The sequence below is a fragment of the Drosophila ananassae genome, chromosome 2R (genome assembly GCF_017639315.1).
Source record: "Drosophila ananassae strain 14024-0371.13 chromosome 2R, ASM1763931v2, whole genome shotgun sequence".
NCBI lineage: Eukaryota > Metazoa > Arthropoda > Insecta > Diptera > Drosophilidae > Drosophila > Drosophila ananassae.
This window is the reverse complement of record NC_057928.1, coordinates 9,112,779-9,127,314: the sequence shown is the minus strand read 5'-3', so window position 1 is coordinate 9,127,314 and position 14,536 is coordinate 9,112,779. Positions and strand designations below refer to the sequence as shown.

Sequence of the window (14,536 nt, the reverse complement as noted above, 5' to 3'; positions counted from 1 at the left end):
ATTGACTCAGTAACACGCAAAGAAGCCAAAACTCAACCTCAAAGCTCATTCGTAAATTATTCAGGGGTGAATACTTTTCAGAATCCCAGTTGCGGGATGTTCATATTTATATGAAACTGCTTGGACTATAATGAAGTCATATTTGTTAAATCAACAAATATACAAAACAGAGTGAAGAGTGGATAAACAAACCCTCGACTAAGTAGCAACAATGGCCAACTTATAACAATCAGTCAAAATGCAAATGTCACAACCAATTAATGTCAATAAATGATTAACCCAATCCCCGGCCATAGGGGCATCAAATGGTTTTAAAGGTGGTGGTTTGATATTCCTATGATTATTTTTCTCTTTTTGTAGAAACACCCCTTTGATGGACAAATCCGGTTTGAAGTTCTCCCTTCCGGGCTCACAATCAGTTAGTTTTGCGTTGTATCCATATCAGATACAAAAAAGAGGAATAAGCATTTCGTTATGCTTTCATTTGTTCAGCGTTTAGGCGAGTTTTGTTCACAATTAAAATGAAATTGCTTGCTTGAATGGATTTGATGATATCAGGGAGTATCTGAAGACATGGCTGTATTTTTAATGTTTGGGCTTCAGTTTTGTATCTATGAAATACATAATCTTCCGGGGAGCTTAAGGAAAAATTCTGAGATGTATAAAAATCTTATATTTGGAATTTAAAGAAAATATTCAAATTTGTTTTGAAAATCTTCAAAAAATATGTTTGTAAAAAAATGACTTGTGTAGATCTTATCTGTTGGAAATGTATACATCCCTAAACCTAGAAGAATATTCACAAATAAAATCCATTTGTTTCTAAGAAAAATCAAATACAAACTCCAAGCAAATAGCACGATCTAATTTTGAAAAAGGACGAAAAGGAAAACCCGACTCAATCGTCCGTGAAATAAACAAAAAACGGAAGTGGTCAATGGCGAATATCTCAAGTGGCCCATCGAGGATTAAACAATTGGTGAAAAGGACCTCGCACGAGACCAACGCAACGCCCAAAGTGCACGAATTTCTGCCAACAGCAGATGCTCTTTAATTCTGCAATATTGACCAGAGTCCTGCACCTTTTTGATCCTTTTTTCTATTTCATTCTATTTTTTTTGCACGTCCCGCCAATTAAGCAGAAGCCAAAATGTTAAAAAGTAGGCGACAATTTGGATCGCCTACGAAGAAAAATTCGGGCCAACAATTAACGTCAGCAATTGTGATCCGTTTTATAGCCACTTAACATATGATCAACTGCCAGGACTGGGTGTCCTGTGACAATGCCGCACCTACAAACAATGCCATGAAAAGGACAATTATAGGTAAATCCTTAAAGTCAGTTAACAAATGATAAAACTGCCGCCATAATTCTATGTAATGTAACCCAAAAACAGCAAAGGGCATCCTCGGCGACGATCTGTCTGGCTTCAATGTCCTAGCCTGGCCCAAAACACACATAGACACACACAAAACCAACAAACAAGAAAAGGACTAACGTGCGTGTCGTGTTGAGGATTTGTTAAAGGACTGCATCCATGAATGGGCCGGGTTCTGAATGGATGATCCTGCCTGCATTGTTCCCCGGAGTTGCACAACCCGAAGAATACATCAATAAAATTACGCCAAGACGGGCCTAAAAGGAGAAACGGTTTACAATGTGCCACAAGGACCGAAATCGAATCAGGAGCTGGAGGTGGAGTTCAAGAATAATGTCCTTGTAGAGGTAGAATCGAAACATTTGTAGCGACCACTTGGACCATAAGTTGCCATGAAATTGGCATTAAACGGTTGGAGGGCTTGCATTTTTCAATGGTTGTAAAAATTAATCGATTGGATTGTGGAAGGTTATTGAAGGTATTGATATTCTTCTTCTAATTTCATAAATTACGAGGCTGAAATGGAAAAAATGCAACTGTTTATTTAAGAGATGATCTTACCTGAACTCCCCCTGTTTCAGCAAAAGTGGAAAGTCTAGTATGAATTTCAGGGGCTAATTTTTGGAACTACTTTTTTGATACTATTTTTATTACCATGAGCCATTTAAAAAAAGTTTTTAATAGTTGTGCCAATCCTTGTAAACATTGGTTGAACTTTTAGGTTCGAATGCATAAAATCAAATATGTTCCAAAAATCAACAAGAAATAACTTTATGAATGTTGAATTTAAAAAAAACCGTTTCTAAAAAGCTGGAAGAAGTTTAAATTCTTTTGTTATTTAGTTACTAATTTATTTAAGAACCCTTATAATATATTTATCATTATTTATCATATCAAACCTTAAACTAAATATTCTAAACAACCCCATAACTATAATCTCCTTTAAATTAAATATTTACTTACTTGCATCAAGTAATTTGATCTAGCTTAGGCTGAACTAATTTAGTTTCGTTTAAAAAGCTTTTACGAACTCACTTCAAGTTTCAATTAAACTCGAGTGATAATACGAAATAAAAAGGACGATTCGTTATGCCATCAGACACACACACACACTCACACAGACACATATAGAATACGCCATTGTTCATGGAACAAGGATACCAGATACAGTGAAGCATGGCATACCTGCCATTGTTGGTGATCGAACAAGGGCGGAGCGTAAATGGCAACAGTTGCAGCTAAATGGTGACTAAATGGCCGAAAAGACTCGAGGCAAACAACCCTCGAATTGGCCCACAGGGGTGTGTGCGTGTGTGTGCGTTGAGGGTAGAATCCACCCTTGGTGTAAAGTCTGGGAGTATATAAGAGCAGGCTGAGCAGCCAGCAGCACAGACAGTCTCGCACAGTCAGCGATCGTGTTCAGTAGTCTTGACAGCTCAAAAAAAAACTAATCTTCCAAATCGAAAAATGTCTCGCTCATTTCTGATGGATTCCCTTCTCAGCGATGGACCCAAAAAGGAGACCCTGGGATCACCGGGCGGAGGATCCTCGACGGCTGCTGCAGTGGCCGCAGCTGCCATGTTGCCTTCAATTCCGATGTTACCTTATCCGGCCAGCTACGTGGGCAGTTACCTCTTCTCCTTGGGCATCCAGCAACAGCAGCAGCAACAACAACAGGCTGCAGCGGCCGCAGCAGCAGCAGCAGCGGCAGCAGCTGCCTTGCAACATCCCCAGGCCAGCTCCAGTCCCACATCATTGTACCATCCGTATGCCCAACTATTTGCCACCAAGAGGAAATCCAGTGGTTTCGCCAACTACGAGAGCTGTTATCCGTCGCCTCCTTTGTCGGCGAATGCTGTGAATGCCAGCTCCCAGCAGATACCTCTTCATGGCATCTACGGATCGGGATTGCCTCTACCAGAGCCCGGCAGCTTCTGCACTTCTCCATCGGCTTCCTCTTCGGCTTCTGTGGATTACACCAACAACTTCGATGAGCCCCAGGGCAAGAGATTTAAGCACGAGTCCTCCTGCTCGCCCAACAGCTCACCCTTAAAGGTCCAGGGCTCCACCTTGCCCGCGGAGATCACTCCTCTGATCAACGACTATGCCGACTCCAGCAAGAGGATCCGCACTGCCTTCACCAGCACCCAGCTCCTGGAATTGGAGCGGGAGTTCTCCCAGAATGCCTACCTTTCCCGCTTGCGCCGCATCGAGATTGCCAACCGCCTGAGACTCTCCGAGAAGCAGGTCAAGATCTGGTTCCAAAATCGCCGGGTTAAGCAGAAGAAGGGCGGCTCCGAGAGTCCCACATTCAATCTGTCCACCAACTCCAGCTCCAGTCCGCAGGCCTCTCCTCAAGCCAAGGTCCAGGAACTGAAAGTGGAGGCATAGGACGAGTGTCCTTCGGCTGAAGGTCACAATTGTACAGTAGAATTTAATTTGTTGGTAGCCTTAAATATGTTAAAATAAATCAATTTAAAAAGAATATTTAAACTGTTTTTAATTTTTGAAAATTTTAATCTCCAGAGTAATCTGTAATCTAGAATCCAGATTACAGATTCACTTTTCCAACACTTTACATAAGATTTGTCAATCACAGCTGGCTTTGCTTTTAACTTTACTGTCATTGAAAACGAACCAAATTGTTATACTGAAATTCAAGTCTCAGGTCTGAGCCCTTTTTGTTAGAATCCTGGAATCATGGCTACTTTGTACAACGAACTGAAGACCGAATGGAGCAAACACGCCCCGAATCTGACCACCTGTGCCCGTTTACTGGACGGATTCAAGCTGGAACTGGTAAGATCGGACTTTGGAACACCCCAGCCGGCGTCGAATTCTAAGCAAAAGGATCAGTTGATGCGGTCCCGGGAAATGCTGGAGATTGCTGTTGAGCACAGCATCACGATCAAGGACTATGCGGCCTTTGAGCGGTATATGTCGCAGTTGAATACCTACTACTACGACTACGACAAGTTCCTGGACTCCTCAAAGCACATGCACAAGTTCATGGGATTAAATTTGCTCTACATGCTGGCCACGAATCGCATCTCCGACTTTCACATTGAACTGGAGCGCTTGCCGTCGGCTCTTCTGCTGCACAATAGTTTCATTATGCCGATCCTGGCCTTGGAGAACTACTACATGGAGGGCCGATACAACAAGATACTGCAGGCCAAGAAGTCCATGCCGTCGGAGATATACACCAACTTCATGGACATCCTGGTGAATACCGCTCGTGAGGAGATCGCCTCCTGCATGGAGAAGTCCTACCTCAAGATAGATCCCAAGCAGGCGGCTCTACGTCTGGGTCTTCGTCCTGGTGGCAAGGAGTTCAACGATCTGGTCAAGAAACGCCTTTGGGTCTTGGATGACGAGGGGAATTACGACTACGCCGGACTCAACACCAAGCCGGTTGAAAAGGTTCCAGCCCGGGATATTGCCACCCAAAATCTAACCTACGCCCATGAGCTGGAGAAAATTGTTTAAGATATCCATATCCATATTTATTTCGAGTTCGATTGTTAGCCTTTAATCCACTTAACCAGAAAATAATGTTCGGAATTTATGCATTCCATTCAGCCATCAAAAAATATCGAACCGGAAATTTGTCAGATTAAATTTTTCACACTTTTCAACAATTTTGCCTCTCTGTGTGTTTTTTTGGCAAAAATTTGCAGAAATTGAGTTAGTTTCTGCTAAGCCGTTAAGTCGACAGGCTTGACAAATTATTCGGGCAGGACTTGTCTTTTGGGGGAATCTCGTTTCCGAATCTGTCATAGGATAATTGTTAGAAGGGCTTAGTGAGGCTCCTGGTAAATAGGATGACCGTTAGGAGTAAAGATGGGTTTCATAAGAAAGAAGTTTCGATGGTTTTTAATGGGATTGTGTTTTCTAGAATATATAAAAATTATTAAGGGAGATTTTGAAGAGTTATTTTATATATGTATAGATAAGTCTATTTTTTAAACTTCTATTTTGCTTCGTAACTCAATTTGCTTCGCTAGACATATGTTGCCCTTGAACATATTTGTGTGGTCCTATAATTTTAAACCGCATACGTTGACACGAAAGGATTTTGTCAAATCATGGAAAAATCCAATTAATCAAGGACACAATTTGCCGTGGAGTGTAGAGGATTTTTTTTAGCATTCCCACGACACATCAAATTGCACAAATTAATGATGGCAACTTTAGAGATACTTATCATACGAGATATCGGCAGGATCGCTTAGACTTTGGTCCTTTGGTGACAAACCCAAAACGAATCAGGCGCAACAAAACCTGCCCAGCCCGAGCCGACTCATTCAGCATTCATTCAACATCGGACAATTCCTCAGTGGGACTGGTGTGTCCTAAGGAATCCGAACCGAACACGGACATTGAATGCAGGACATTGTGCTATCCCAAGGGGTGCGGTGCTAATAAACGCAATTGCACCTACGCCCTTTTGGGCCCTCGGGGTCCGAAATCGGTATGCGAATGGCCAAAATAGCGCAGTCGGTGGTTTTAAGCAGAATTTCTGTATTTCCATTCTCTTTGCTATTCCTGAAAAAATACTACTCCTACCTGATTCTACCTTTTTGGCCCCGATCGTTATCTACTGGAGTTCCCCTAAGGTGTCCTTTGGCTCAAGTGTGCGCCTCTTTCCACTTGAGTTGAAGAGCTCTTGTACTCGAGTCTCAAGTGCCGCACCAGCAGGTAGGACTCCTCTTGACTCCTTTCAGGATCTTTTGCTTTTTTTTTGCGAATTCATTCAAGGAGCGTAGCGAAAACTGTTTTGCCATAATGTGTTGCATAGGCTTCTTAGATCGGATCTTTGATCCTTTATTTATTTGATTTTTTTCTAGTATCCTGATAACATTTAAAATTAGTCAAGTGGATAGTTACGTGACAATAAGTAATTTTTACCCAAATTGTTTAGTTTAAATTTTAAAATGTAAGTACATATGTGTAGCTGAATTACCAAACTTAATCCTTTAATATTTACTTTTAACAGTAATCTCTTTTATGTCATTATAAAATTTAAAAAATGTTAGTGAATTAATATAGTACTCCGTATAATACCTCCAAATTTTATAATACACTTGAAAAACGAATCTAAATACTTTTAAAAATTTTCAAAGATCATCCCAAACAAATTTGCATACACCTACTCGCCTGGTGTTACTTTTCTCAAGTCACCAGATGTCCTAGCAACTTTCGAATGTCCCGCTGATTTCGAGAATCCTTGCTGTGTTGGTCTCCCGCCTAGCAGACACTTCATGAATGAATACAGCCTCAAGTGCAGAACCTCTTCAGTTTAAAGTGGAATCTCTTTTCTCTTTTGATTTCTCGTATTGATCTTATGAATGAATGCGCTGCACTGCCTGGCATCAAGGCTGGGAAATTCCCTCAGGCCCTTGGGTCCTGTTAAAAGATCATTAGCCCAACGATTCCGGCTAGAACAAATAAAATTCCGTTGAAATTTAGTACGCCTACCTGGCAAAGAGAAATTTGTCAGGTGTTCGTTTTTAGAATTTCTGTCTAGAGTCTAGACAGTCTGTCGCCAAGTCAAAGAAAGAAGTCCTTTGAGTCCCTGTGGTGCAACGGTTGTGGTCTCAAGTGTTTAATTTGAATATTTTACACAAATCTTTTTGAATTTCTAAACCATGTAGAATACTTTTCTTTTTAGTACATATCATAAAATATACTTTCCAGAAAGCTTTACGCTGCAAGCTACAAGGATTTTTAAGCTTTGATAGCTTTTGGAGCTTTTTTAGGGGGGGCCATTCTTACCACCCATTTCGGGATCAAGCTTGGAGCTTTCAAAGGACATTGGGTTGTCAGGGGGAGGACCGGCCATAAAACAAATGCAGACTGAGGTAAATCTAAGCTCGCCGTCTCAAATCCTTTAAGCTTATGCAAATAAAAGCGTGCACACAAAATAAATAAATTAACTGTATATGCTTATGTGTCCGTGGGTGGTCAGGGGGACTTTGTGCCGGTCAAGCAAAGGTAAACATTATAAAATGAGTTTTTACTTTCACCCCAAACTCACTTTATATTCCGTTCTGCTTTTACTTTTTTAATAATTAGTTCCATCGAAATGGCTTCCCGGTTTCCTGGATGTGACCTAGATTAAAACAATATTTACGACAATTTTCTGGTAGAATCTAGCTCCCAAAGAGTAGATATTCCCGGGTCACGCAATCGTCAAACAATACGTGAAGCAGCTAATTGACCCATTAAAGCGGCCTCCAAACATTGTTGCTCCTTGGAGGCTTTTTTTTAGGTCACAGGATGTGTGAAGCCATAAAGTTGTCGGCACTTATCATGGCATCAGGACTATTTTCTATTTTTTTGCGGTTGTTTTTTTTCTGGTTTATGAAACTAATAAAGCCACAAAAAAAGTATGTGATTTGATTTTGTATATAATGTGTCATTAATGAAGGGTTTTTCATATGCTAAAGAAAGTGGTAAATACGCTTTGATACTCTACAGGTTTTTTTATAGAAATAAACTCAATAAAAAAAATAGTTGCCATGCACGTTTCAGGAATATTTAATCAAAATGAACTACAACATGACAGCCTTTAAAAGTTAATCAATGCTAGCAACAAACTATATTGGTCCTTTAATTAATATAAAAGTTTCCCTGTTGCTCAGTTGGCAAACATTTTCAATTTAGTTGCAAAGTATTTCACTTGCCAATAATTATCCTTCCATAAAAGATTTCAATTTGCTAAGCATCCCGCAGTTTCTATGTATCGCCACCCATCACCCGCTCCCAGGGGTGTTATCTTACACCTCCCCGTAATCGGTTTCCCTCGAAGGTTATCCTTGTATATAGCCAGGACGTCATCGTCCTTGGCCACTCTGTGCATTGTATTTAATGAACTTGTTGGTAACCGTACTGGGCTCATCATCCGCACATTGACTTGGCCAGGGATCTCAAGCTGAATCCGGATCGGGCGGGGGTGGGGGCGGGGCTTCTGGAGCGGAACGATGGAGCAATTTCTGTGGCGCCCCACAGTCGTCGAGTGGCGCCTGTTTAAAATGAGTTTTGTCGCTTCGTTATGCAACTGGCGACCTACTAGGCATTGCGAAAGACAGTACACTGAGAGGAGGTTTCACAAAAGAGTCCAAAATTCCCATTAAAAGTATCAGTTGTTAAGTAGAAAGTGTTTTAGTGGTAACTTATACTAAAGTAGACCTATACTATACTATAATTATAGTTAAATAAATAAATATCATAGCTAGAAAAACTTTCTCTCAGTGAAATTGTCACCAAGTAAGTAAAAGAAAATAAACCTACAAGCAGGAGGACTATCTGCCCAGGACGATGTAATTATGATTGTAGCATATGCCAGGAGGCGCCTACACACTGTGAGGACATTGTCCTGTCTCCTGGCCCCAAACGGAGGCGAAACTTCATTGGGGCCATAACCTCGATGGACAAAGTGAATTTACATATGGAGAGGAGTCCCGAGTCTCGAACTGAATTGTGTGTTGTGTATCTGATTATGTGTGTATAGATTACAAGTGAAACTGAATTTATTGCCAGCATACGCATTGAGTGGCACGTGTCCGGATTTCAATTATATAAAAAGCTTAAAACACACACACACTCTGCGTAGAGGCAGTGGCATATGTGATGGCTCAGATACATTCGCCATTTGCCATTTGCCGTTTTTGTGGCATCCGAAACGCATTTAAAGCATTTGAAATTTAAATGTTTGTGCCAGCTAGACAAAAGTTTATTCCACAATGAAATCAAAACAAAGAAAGTTCACACACCCAGCACAGGCAGGCCAAAAACAAAGGGAGGCCTAAAAGTGAATGAACTTTTCCCAGAACAGACATCGGGGAAAATGGGTTGTCTAAGCCTAGAAAGGTGCTAAAACTCAGTCTCTCCTTTTCGGCTAATCTTTAAGATTAAAGCCAAGCGGTGGCACGGATGAGGATAAATATTTGCCAGAGGGGCGGGACATGGCTTATATATAGATATGTATATATAAATGGGGAGTGAATGTGAAACCCTTGGTGAAAAACATCTGCCAAAATACAACGAAATGCCTAAATTCAGTCAAAAAATAACGAAAACGAGAAAACAACAGTCAGATCTTTGTTATTAAAAAGAGGAAAAAATAAAAGCTGGCAGAAATGAAATCAAGTCAGGACGAGAACAGCGAACTGACAGAGCACATAAATAAATATGCCAGCATGTATCTGCAGGGCAGAAGCGACGACAATTTTCGCCAATGCCAAACGTCAAATCCCCCACTATGCCACTCATGCCACTTTCACTTGTCCCTGCGGCCACTTTCTCCCCGGCTGTCACCCCTCAAATGGGTTATAGTAGTATAGTCACAGGTGGCCTGGCGGCTTACGAAATGTAAGCAACTTGTTGCTGAAGCAGAATCAGTAAAAAAAAAGACAAGAAAAAATGAAGAGCAAACGAAATGAAAGCCGCACAAAAGTGCGGGGAGAAAGTGGAAGAAATTGTCAAGGGATGGGGGGCAAAAAAAAAGTATGTAGATGGAGAAAGGAGAGTCTGTGCAGCGAGCAACAAGCTAAGCCGTTTGTCTCCGGTGCGGAGCTAAAAGTTTTTTTACCTGCAAGGACCCGGGGTCCAGGGGGTATGAATAATTTAAAAAAGAAAAACTTGCACTATACGATAGGGAATATATCCTTAAAAAAAAAAAAAGGACAGCATGTTGTGGATAAAATTAGACTTGAAATTGTAAATAGATTCTGAAAACACATCTCAAAAGATGTTTTAGAAATTCCCACGATTTTTACATTTAAACCAAAAAATCCCTAATAGAACTTAAGTATATATGCTTTAAGAAATAAAATATAATGTTCTCTTAGTAACAAAACAATTTAAACATCCTTTAATAGAGACATAACAGATTAAGAAGGCCCGCAGGAGCATATTGTAATAAGGTCTATTTTATAAATAACTTTAAAAGTTTTGGCAATCGCTTCCACATTTTCCTACCCCTGGTCCCTAAAATGAAATAAGCCTCTTTTTAGCCACACCCCTCCGTGCGGCTGTCTATGTGAATGTCCTGTGCTTTAGTAGAATCGTCGATGAGGCGTCTGTACACGTCTGAGCCCGGTGTCCTTTTCCTTTGTCTGTCCCGCCATACCCAACTTGAAGTAGTCTGCCTGAAAAGTTCCTGTCCACATAAAGTATCCACAGACACACTGACTTACAAACATAATGTGTATGCACACATTTAGGTTACGAGGAGCACACACACAGATACAGGACACACGGGACACAGACAGATGCAAGAAACGCCATTTGGGGGTGCCAGTACACTATTCCTGTCGGTGTGTTGGTTTTTGTTGCAAAAAATAGCAGGGAGTGCTGTACGCTGTACGCTATGATGGGTAGGATACTCTTTGATATAATTTTTAAGAATAAAATCGTAAATAATTAAATAAATTATTACATTTCATTAAAAGGAAATATGAGAATCGAAATTTTGCAAATTTTAACTTTCTTTCATTTCATTAATTAAAATCAAATGAAATCATTTGATGAGAAATGTAATTCGATGATTATTAACGATTTAAATGTCAAAGTACCCGCTGAAAGGATATGGAAGTCCTTAGAGGAAGAAGCAGCACGATGCCATTGCCATGGGTAAACTTACTTTGCAGCTTGCTCAATGTCAGTAGCGTTGTTCTTGCTCTCTCTCTCGCCCTAGCTCTGTGTGTACTTTGTTCCTTTGTTATTTTTTTTGTTTTTGGTTTTATTTCAGGGGCAAAGATGACAACAGGTAAATAAGGTGGGAGAGGGGGGCCGTGGCAAAGGGACGAAGGGGCTGCCGTGCAATGGCAGAGAGCAAAAAGTTGTTGGCGCACTTGTGTGCGTCAATTAAGGTCGCTTATGGGTAACTCGAGCCGCAGTTATGGGCGGTCATTAGGACGAAAAAACGCCGAAAAGTATTCAACAAATTGAATCACTGGCACACTCACTCATACTGCCACACGTACGCTGTGCCACACGCACACAAACACATAGATGCGTACACACACATTTCTTATCTCTGGCTCTCTAAAATTCACTTGCTCAAGAGCTTTCAAGGTGAAGTCGCATACACACGTACCATTGAAGCCATTAAAAGCTATAGGTTGTGCTTTTTCGAACTAATCTAATCTCTAAGGATGCCAGGTTGGTCAGGAGTTCACTTTGAATCCTTATTTCTTGGCATAGATACTGCAAATCCATAAGTTTTTATCCACTAGTATAGTCTACTTATCTGCGAACTTTACAACTCCCAGGAAAGAAGAGAGCGAGTCCTTGGAGAGAAAGCGAGAGAGAGGGGGAGAGAAAGCAACAGCTGATTGGGCAACGCACTAGGCAACAAGTTGGGAAAAAGCTTTCGAAGTTCGCATTGAAAGAATTCAATGCCAAGAGAGCTTTTCACGTTTGATACGAACAGCGGAGGTTACATTGAAATAAAATACAAATCATATATACACTAAAATATTAATAAAGAATCATATAATATTAATTCTAGATAAGATGATATATTAAGGACAATTTTCTTGAGCATCCTGTTTATTTTTCTTAAAAAATATATCATTTTATTGCCATTAATTTTTGTCAGTGCCCTGTTCGTTAATTTTCGGGGCACTAGAACACGCGTTGCTGTTGCTTTTGTTGCTGCTCCTGCTCTGGTGTCGGCAGTGGCAAGGACGAAGTAGACGAAGCGCTTTCGAATGAAGTCCCTCCTTTTTTTGCAACTTGTTGGCTCTGCATGAAAATGGAAAATCAGTAGCACGCGTCCTGCTCCCAAGTGAAGAACATCTCGCGGAACGGAAACCGATGGACTTTCATCTCTGAAAGAAAAAGGGATTTCGCTCAGAAATCGCTGAACACCAATTAATGAAAGCCAAGAGCAAACTTTCAATTGAGTTTTGTGTCGTCGCCGTTGTTCCCGTGTTCCTGTGTATTATTTGTACGGTTGTTTGAGTGCTTTTTCCTGTCCCTGTGACTCTGCAATATGGCCAAGTGTTTTTGTTGGCTTTCCTGAATGAAATAATATAGCAAGAAACCAAAACGAAAATGTTTAACAAGTTTGGGCCCAACGCTCAGTAATCCCTTTCTTTTTGTAGCTGTCATTTTTGTGGCTTATAGAGTGAAACAACGCCAAGTAGGTAAAATATCCTTAGAAACTGTTGCTTCGCCTTGCTCTGGCCTTTTCGCTCCTCCTCCAGATTTGTCTCACTTTCTCACAACACAAACTTATCTCGTATCATTTATTATTAACCAGTTCATTTTCATAGCAAATCAAATGTGTCAGCATCTGGGTAAGGCTATCTCCTAGCTATAAAGTATGTATGTATTTTGCATCTTGATTCCCCCGAGCGAATTGGAAAACTAATTGAACTCATGGCGGTGGAAAGTAAATTCTGCATTAATTAGTTCTGTTTTAGGGAGGTTAAAAAAGGCTACCTTAGCTCTGATGTGGGCCTTATCTGTTGGCCAAATCGCAATTTAAAAATGTGTGGAATTTCGATTAAATTCCCCACGTCAACGCGGAAAAAACAAAACATGAACATTTTGTCCCAAGCACACAAAAAATTTAGACAAGTCGTGCACAAAGAAAAACTATATATATTTTAATAGGGATTATAAAAATGCTTTTAAAGTTACAGTAGACACTTATCAGATATACAATTTATATAAATAATGGGTATAGTTTAAGACAAGGAGCATTTTATTAAACTTTTTGAAGAATTTGTTAAAAACAAACATGTATTTAAGCTTCCCAAGAGTAATATTTGTATTCCATATGGAAGAACCATACTTTTATTTTATTTTCTTCTCAGTTTCAATAATCAATAAACATATTTTCCCACAGTGTGTCCTTGTTTAATAATATCAAATGTTTTTTGCCTTGAAACCCGTCCAATTTTTTTCCTACTCTGTCGAATTTTTGCTGTCTTTCCTCTTTGAGATTTTTTTTTTGTCGGGAGGATTGCCACAAAAATTTCGTATGCGCCCTGTGAGCCTCTGTGAAATCTAGGCGCGGTCTCCGAAATTCAAAAAGTTCCAATCACAGCCCCAAGTCCCAAAAACAAAATGCAGCTTGTTGACGGATGAGTCCTGCTATAGAGACGCGTCCTTTGTCCTTTGGCCTCCCCTTCATAGGCCAACAATCCATAGGCCTAGTCGAGAGCAAAAAGCAAAGTTAATATAATTATTTATAGATAACGAATCAGGCGAGTGCACAAATTCGACGGGGCATGCCTCCTTTTTGCCCAGCGAGCGTTAATGGAGCATCTGTCTGGCTTTGTGGCAGGGGAATATCGCTATTAACCAGAGATGATGGCAAGTCCCTACACTAAAAGAAATATTAATATCTAAAATGGGATGAGGATGTCATAAAAAACCATATGCTACATATGAAGTTGAGGTCTGGTGTCGATTTTTAATACTTTTTCATTTAAAATTTATTGAAACGGCGCACCCTTTCATATTTTAAGTATAAATCGTTAAATTATTAATGGGTTTAATACCTTATCGTTTGAAATTAATATTTTAAGTTACTGTTCAAAGATATATAAGACTGGGAGTCTATTTTCCTGCAATTTCCTTTATTTCTTCCTGAAGGATTTTACAATTTTTATTTTGTGTTAACCAGCTGCCATTAAATTTATGTATTTTATGTTTATTTTTTCCTGTACAATAAAGAGTAAAATCTGAATATGTTTAGTCTGTCATCTCGGCTCCCAAGCGCCTATTAAATGTTATTGTTGTTCCTGCTGCTGTTCACGTGCTTCAGTGGCATCCTTGCTGTATGCTCTCCCCCCTGGATGAATCCCCTCTCCTCTCATCGCCCATTAAAAACGCACACGAAAGGCTTCTGGGAGCCTCTCCTTCCCCCAGATACCTTATATGTGTGTGTCTATATATAAGGTTGCCTAGATGGGAGTCCATAAATTATATCAATGAGGGAGCGTATAATAGAAAAATATGTCAGCATTTTGTGGATAACAATAAATGGCAGCCAGTGTGAGTGTGAATGAGAGGCAAGTGTGTGTGAGCGAGAGGCAGCATGACACGCGTTGACGCACTCACACATACACACTTGCGAGGGCATATAGCATGTTGCATGTGCCACACAATTTGTCACAATTAGAAAGATGAAA

General features: G+C 40.3%; 3 protein-coding genes across 4 annotated transcripts in view; all 3 read left to right on the top strand.

The window, feature by feature from the left end:
- The window catches only part of LOC6493619 (synaptotagmin-5), a 48,914-nt gene that overhangs the window by 19,739 nt on the left and 14,639 nt on the right, over positions 1-14,536 (top strand). The window contains exon 1 of one of the 2 annotated variants that reach the window (XM_032454478.2): positions 11,992-12,534. The exons of the other annotated variant lie outside the window; for it this stretch is intronic. The gene's annotated coding sequence lies outside the window, so the exon portion shown is untranslated. Of the gene's footprint in view, positions 1-11,991; positions 12,535-14,536 lie in introns of those variants that run through there. 2 annotated transcript variants of the gene reach the window in all.
- On the top strand, positions 2,740-3,861 carry LOC6493617 (homeobox protein Hox-B7-A). The gene has a single exon (XM_032454481.2). It carries the CDS (start codon positions 2,847-2,849, stop codon positions 3,768-3,770), a length of 924 nt encoding a protein of 307 aa, XP_032310372.1. The 5' UTR covers positions 2,740-2,846; the 3' UTR covers positions 3,771-3,861.
- Positions 3,968-5,020, top strand: LOC6493618 (26S proteasome non-ATPase regulatory subunit 8). The gene has a single exon (XM_001958077.4). It carries the CDS (start codon positions 4,080-4,082, stop codon positions 4,866-4,868), a length of 789 nt encoding a protein of 262 aa, XP_001958113.1. The 5' UTR covers positions 3,968-4,079; the 3' UTR covers positions 4,869-5,020.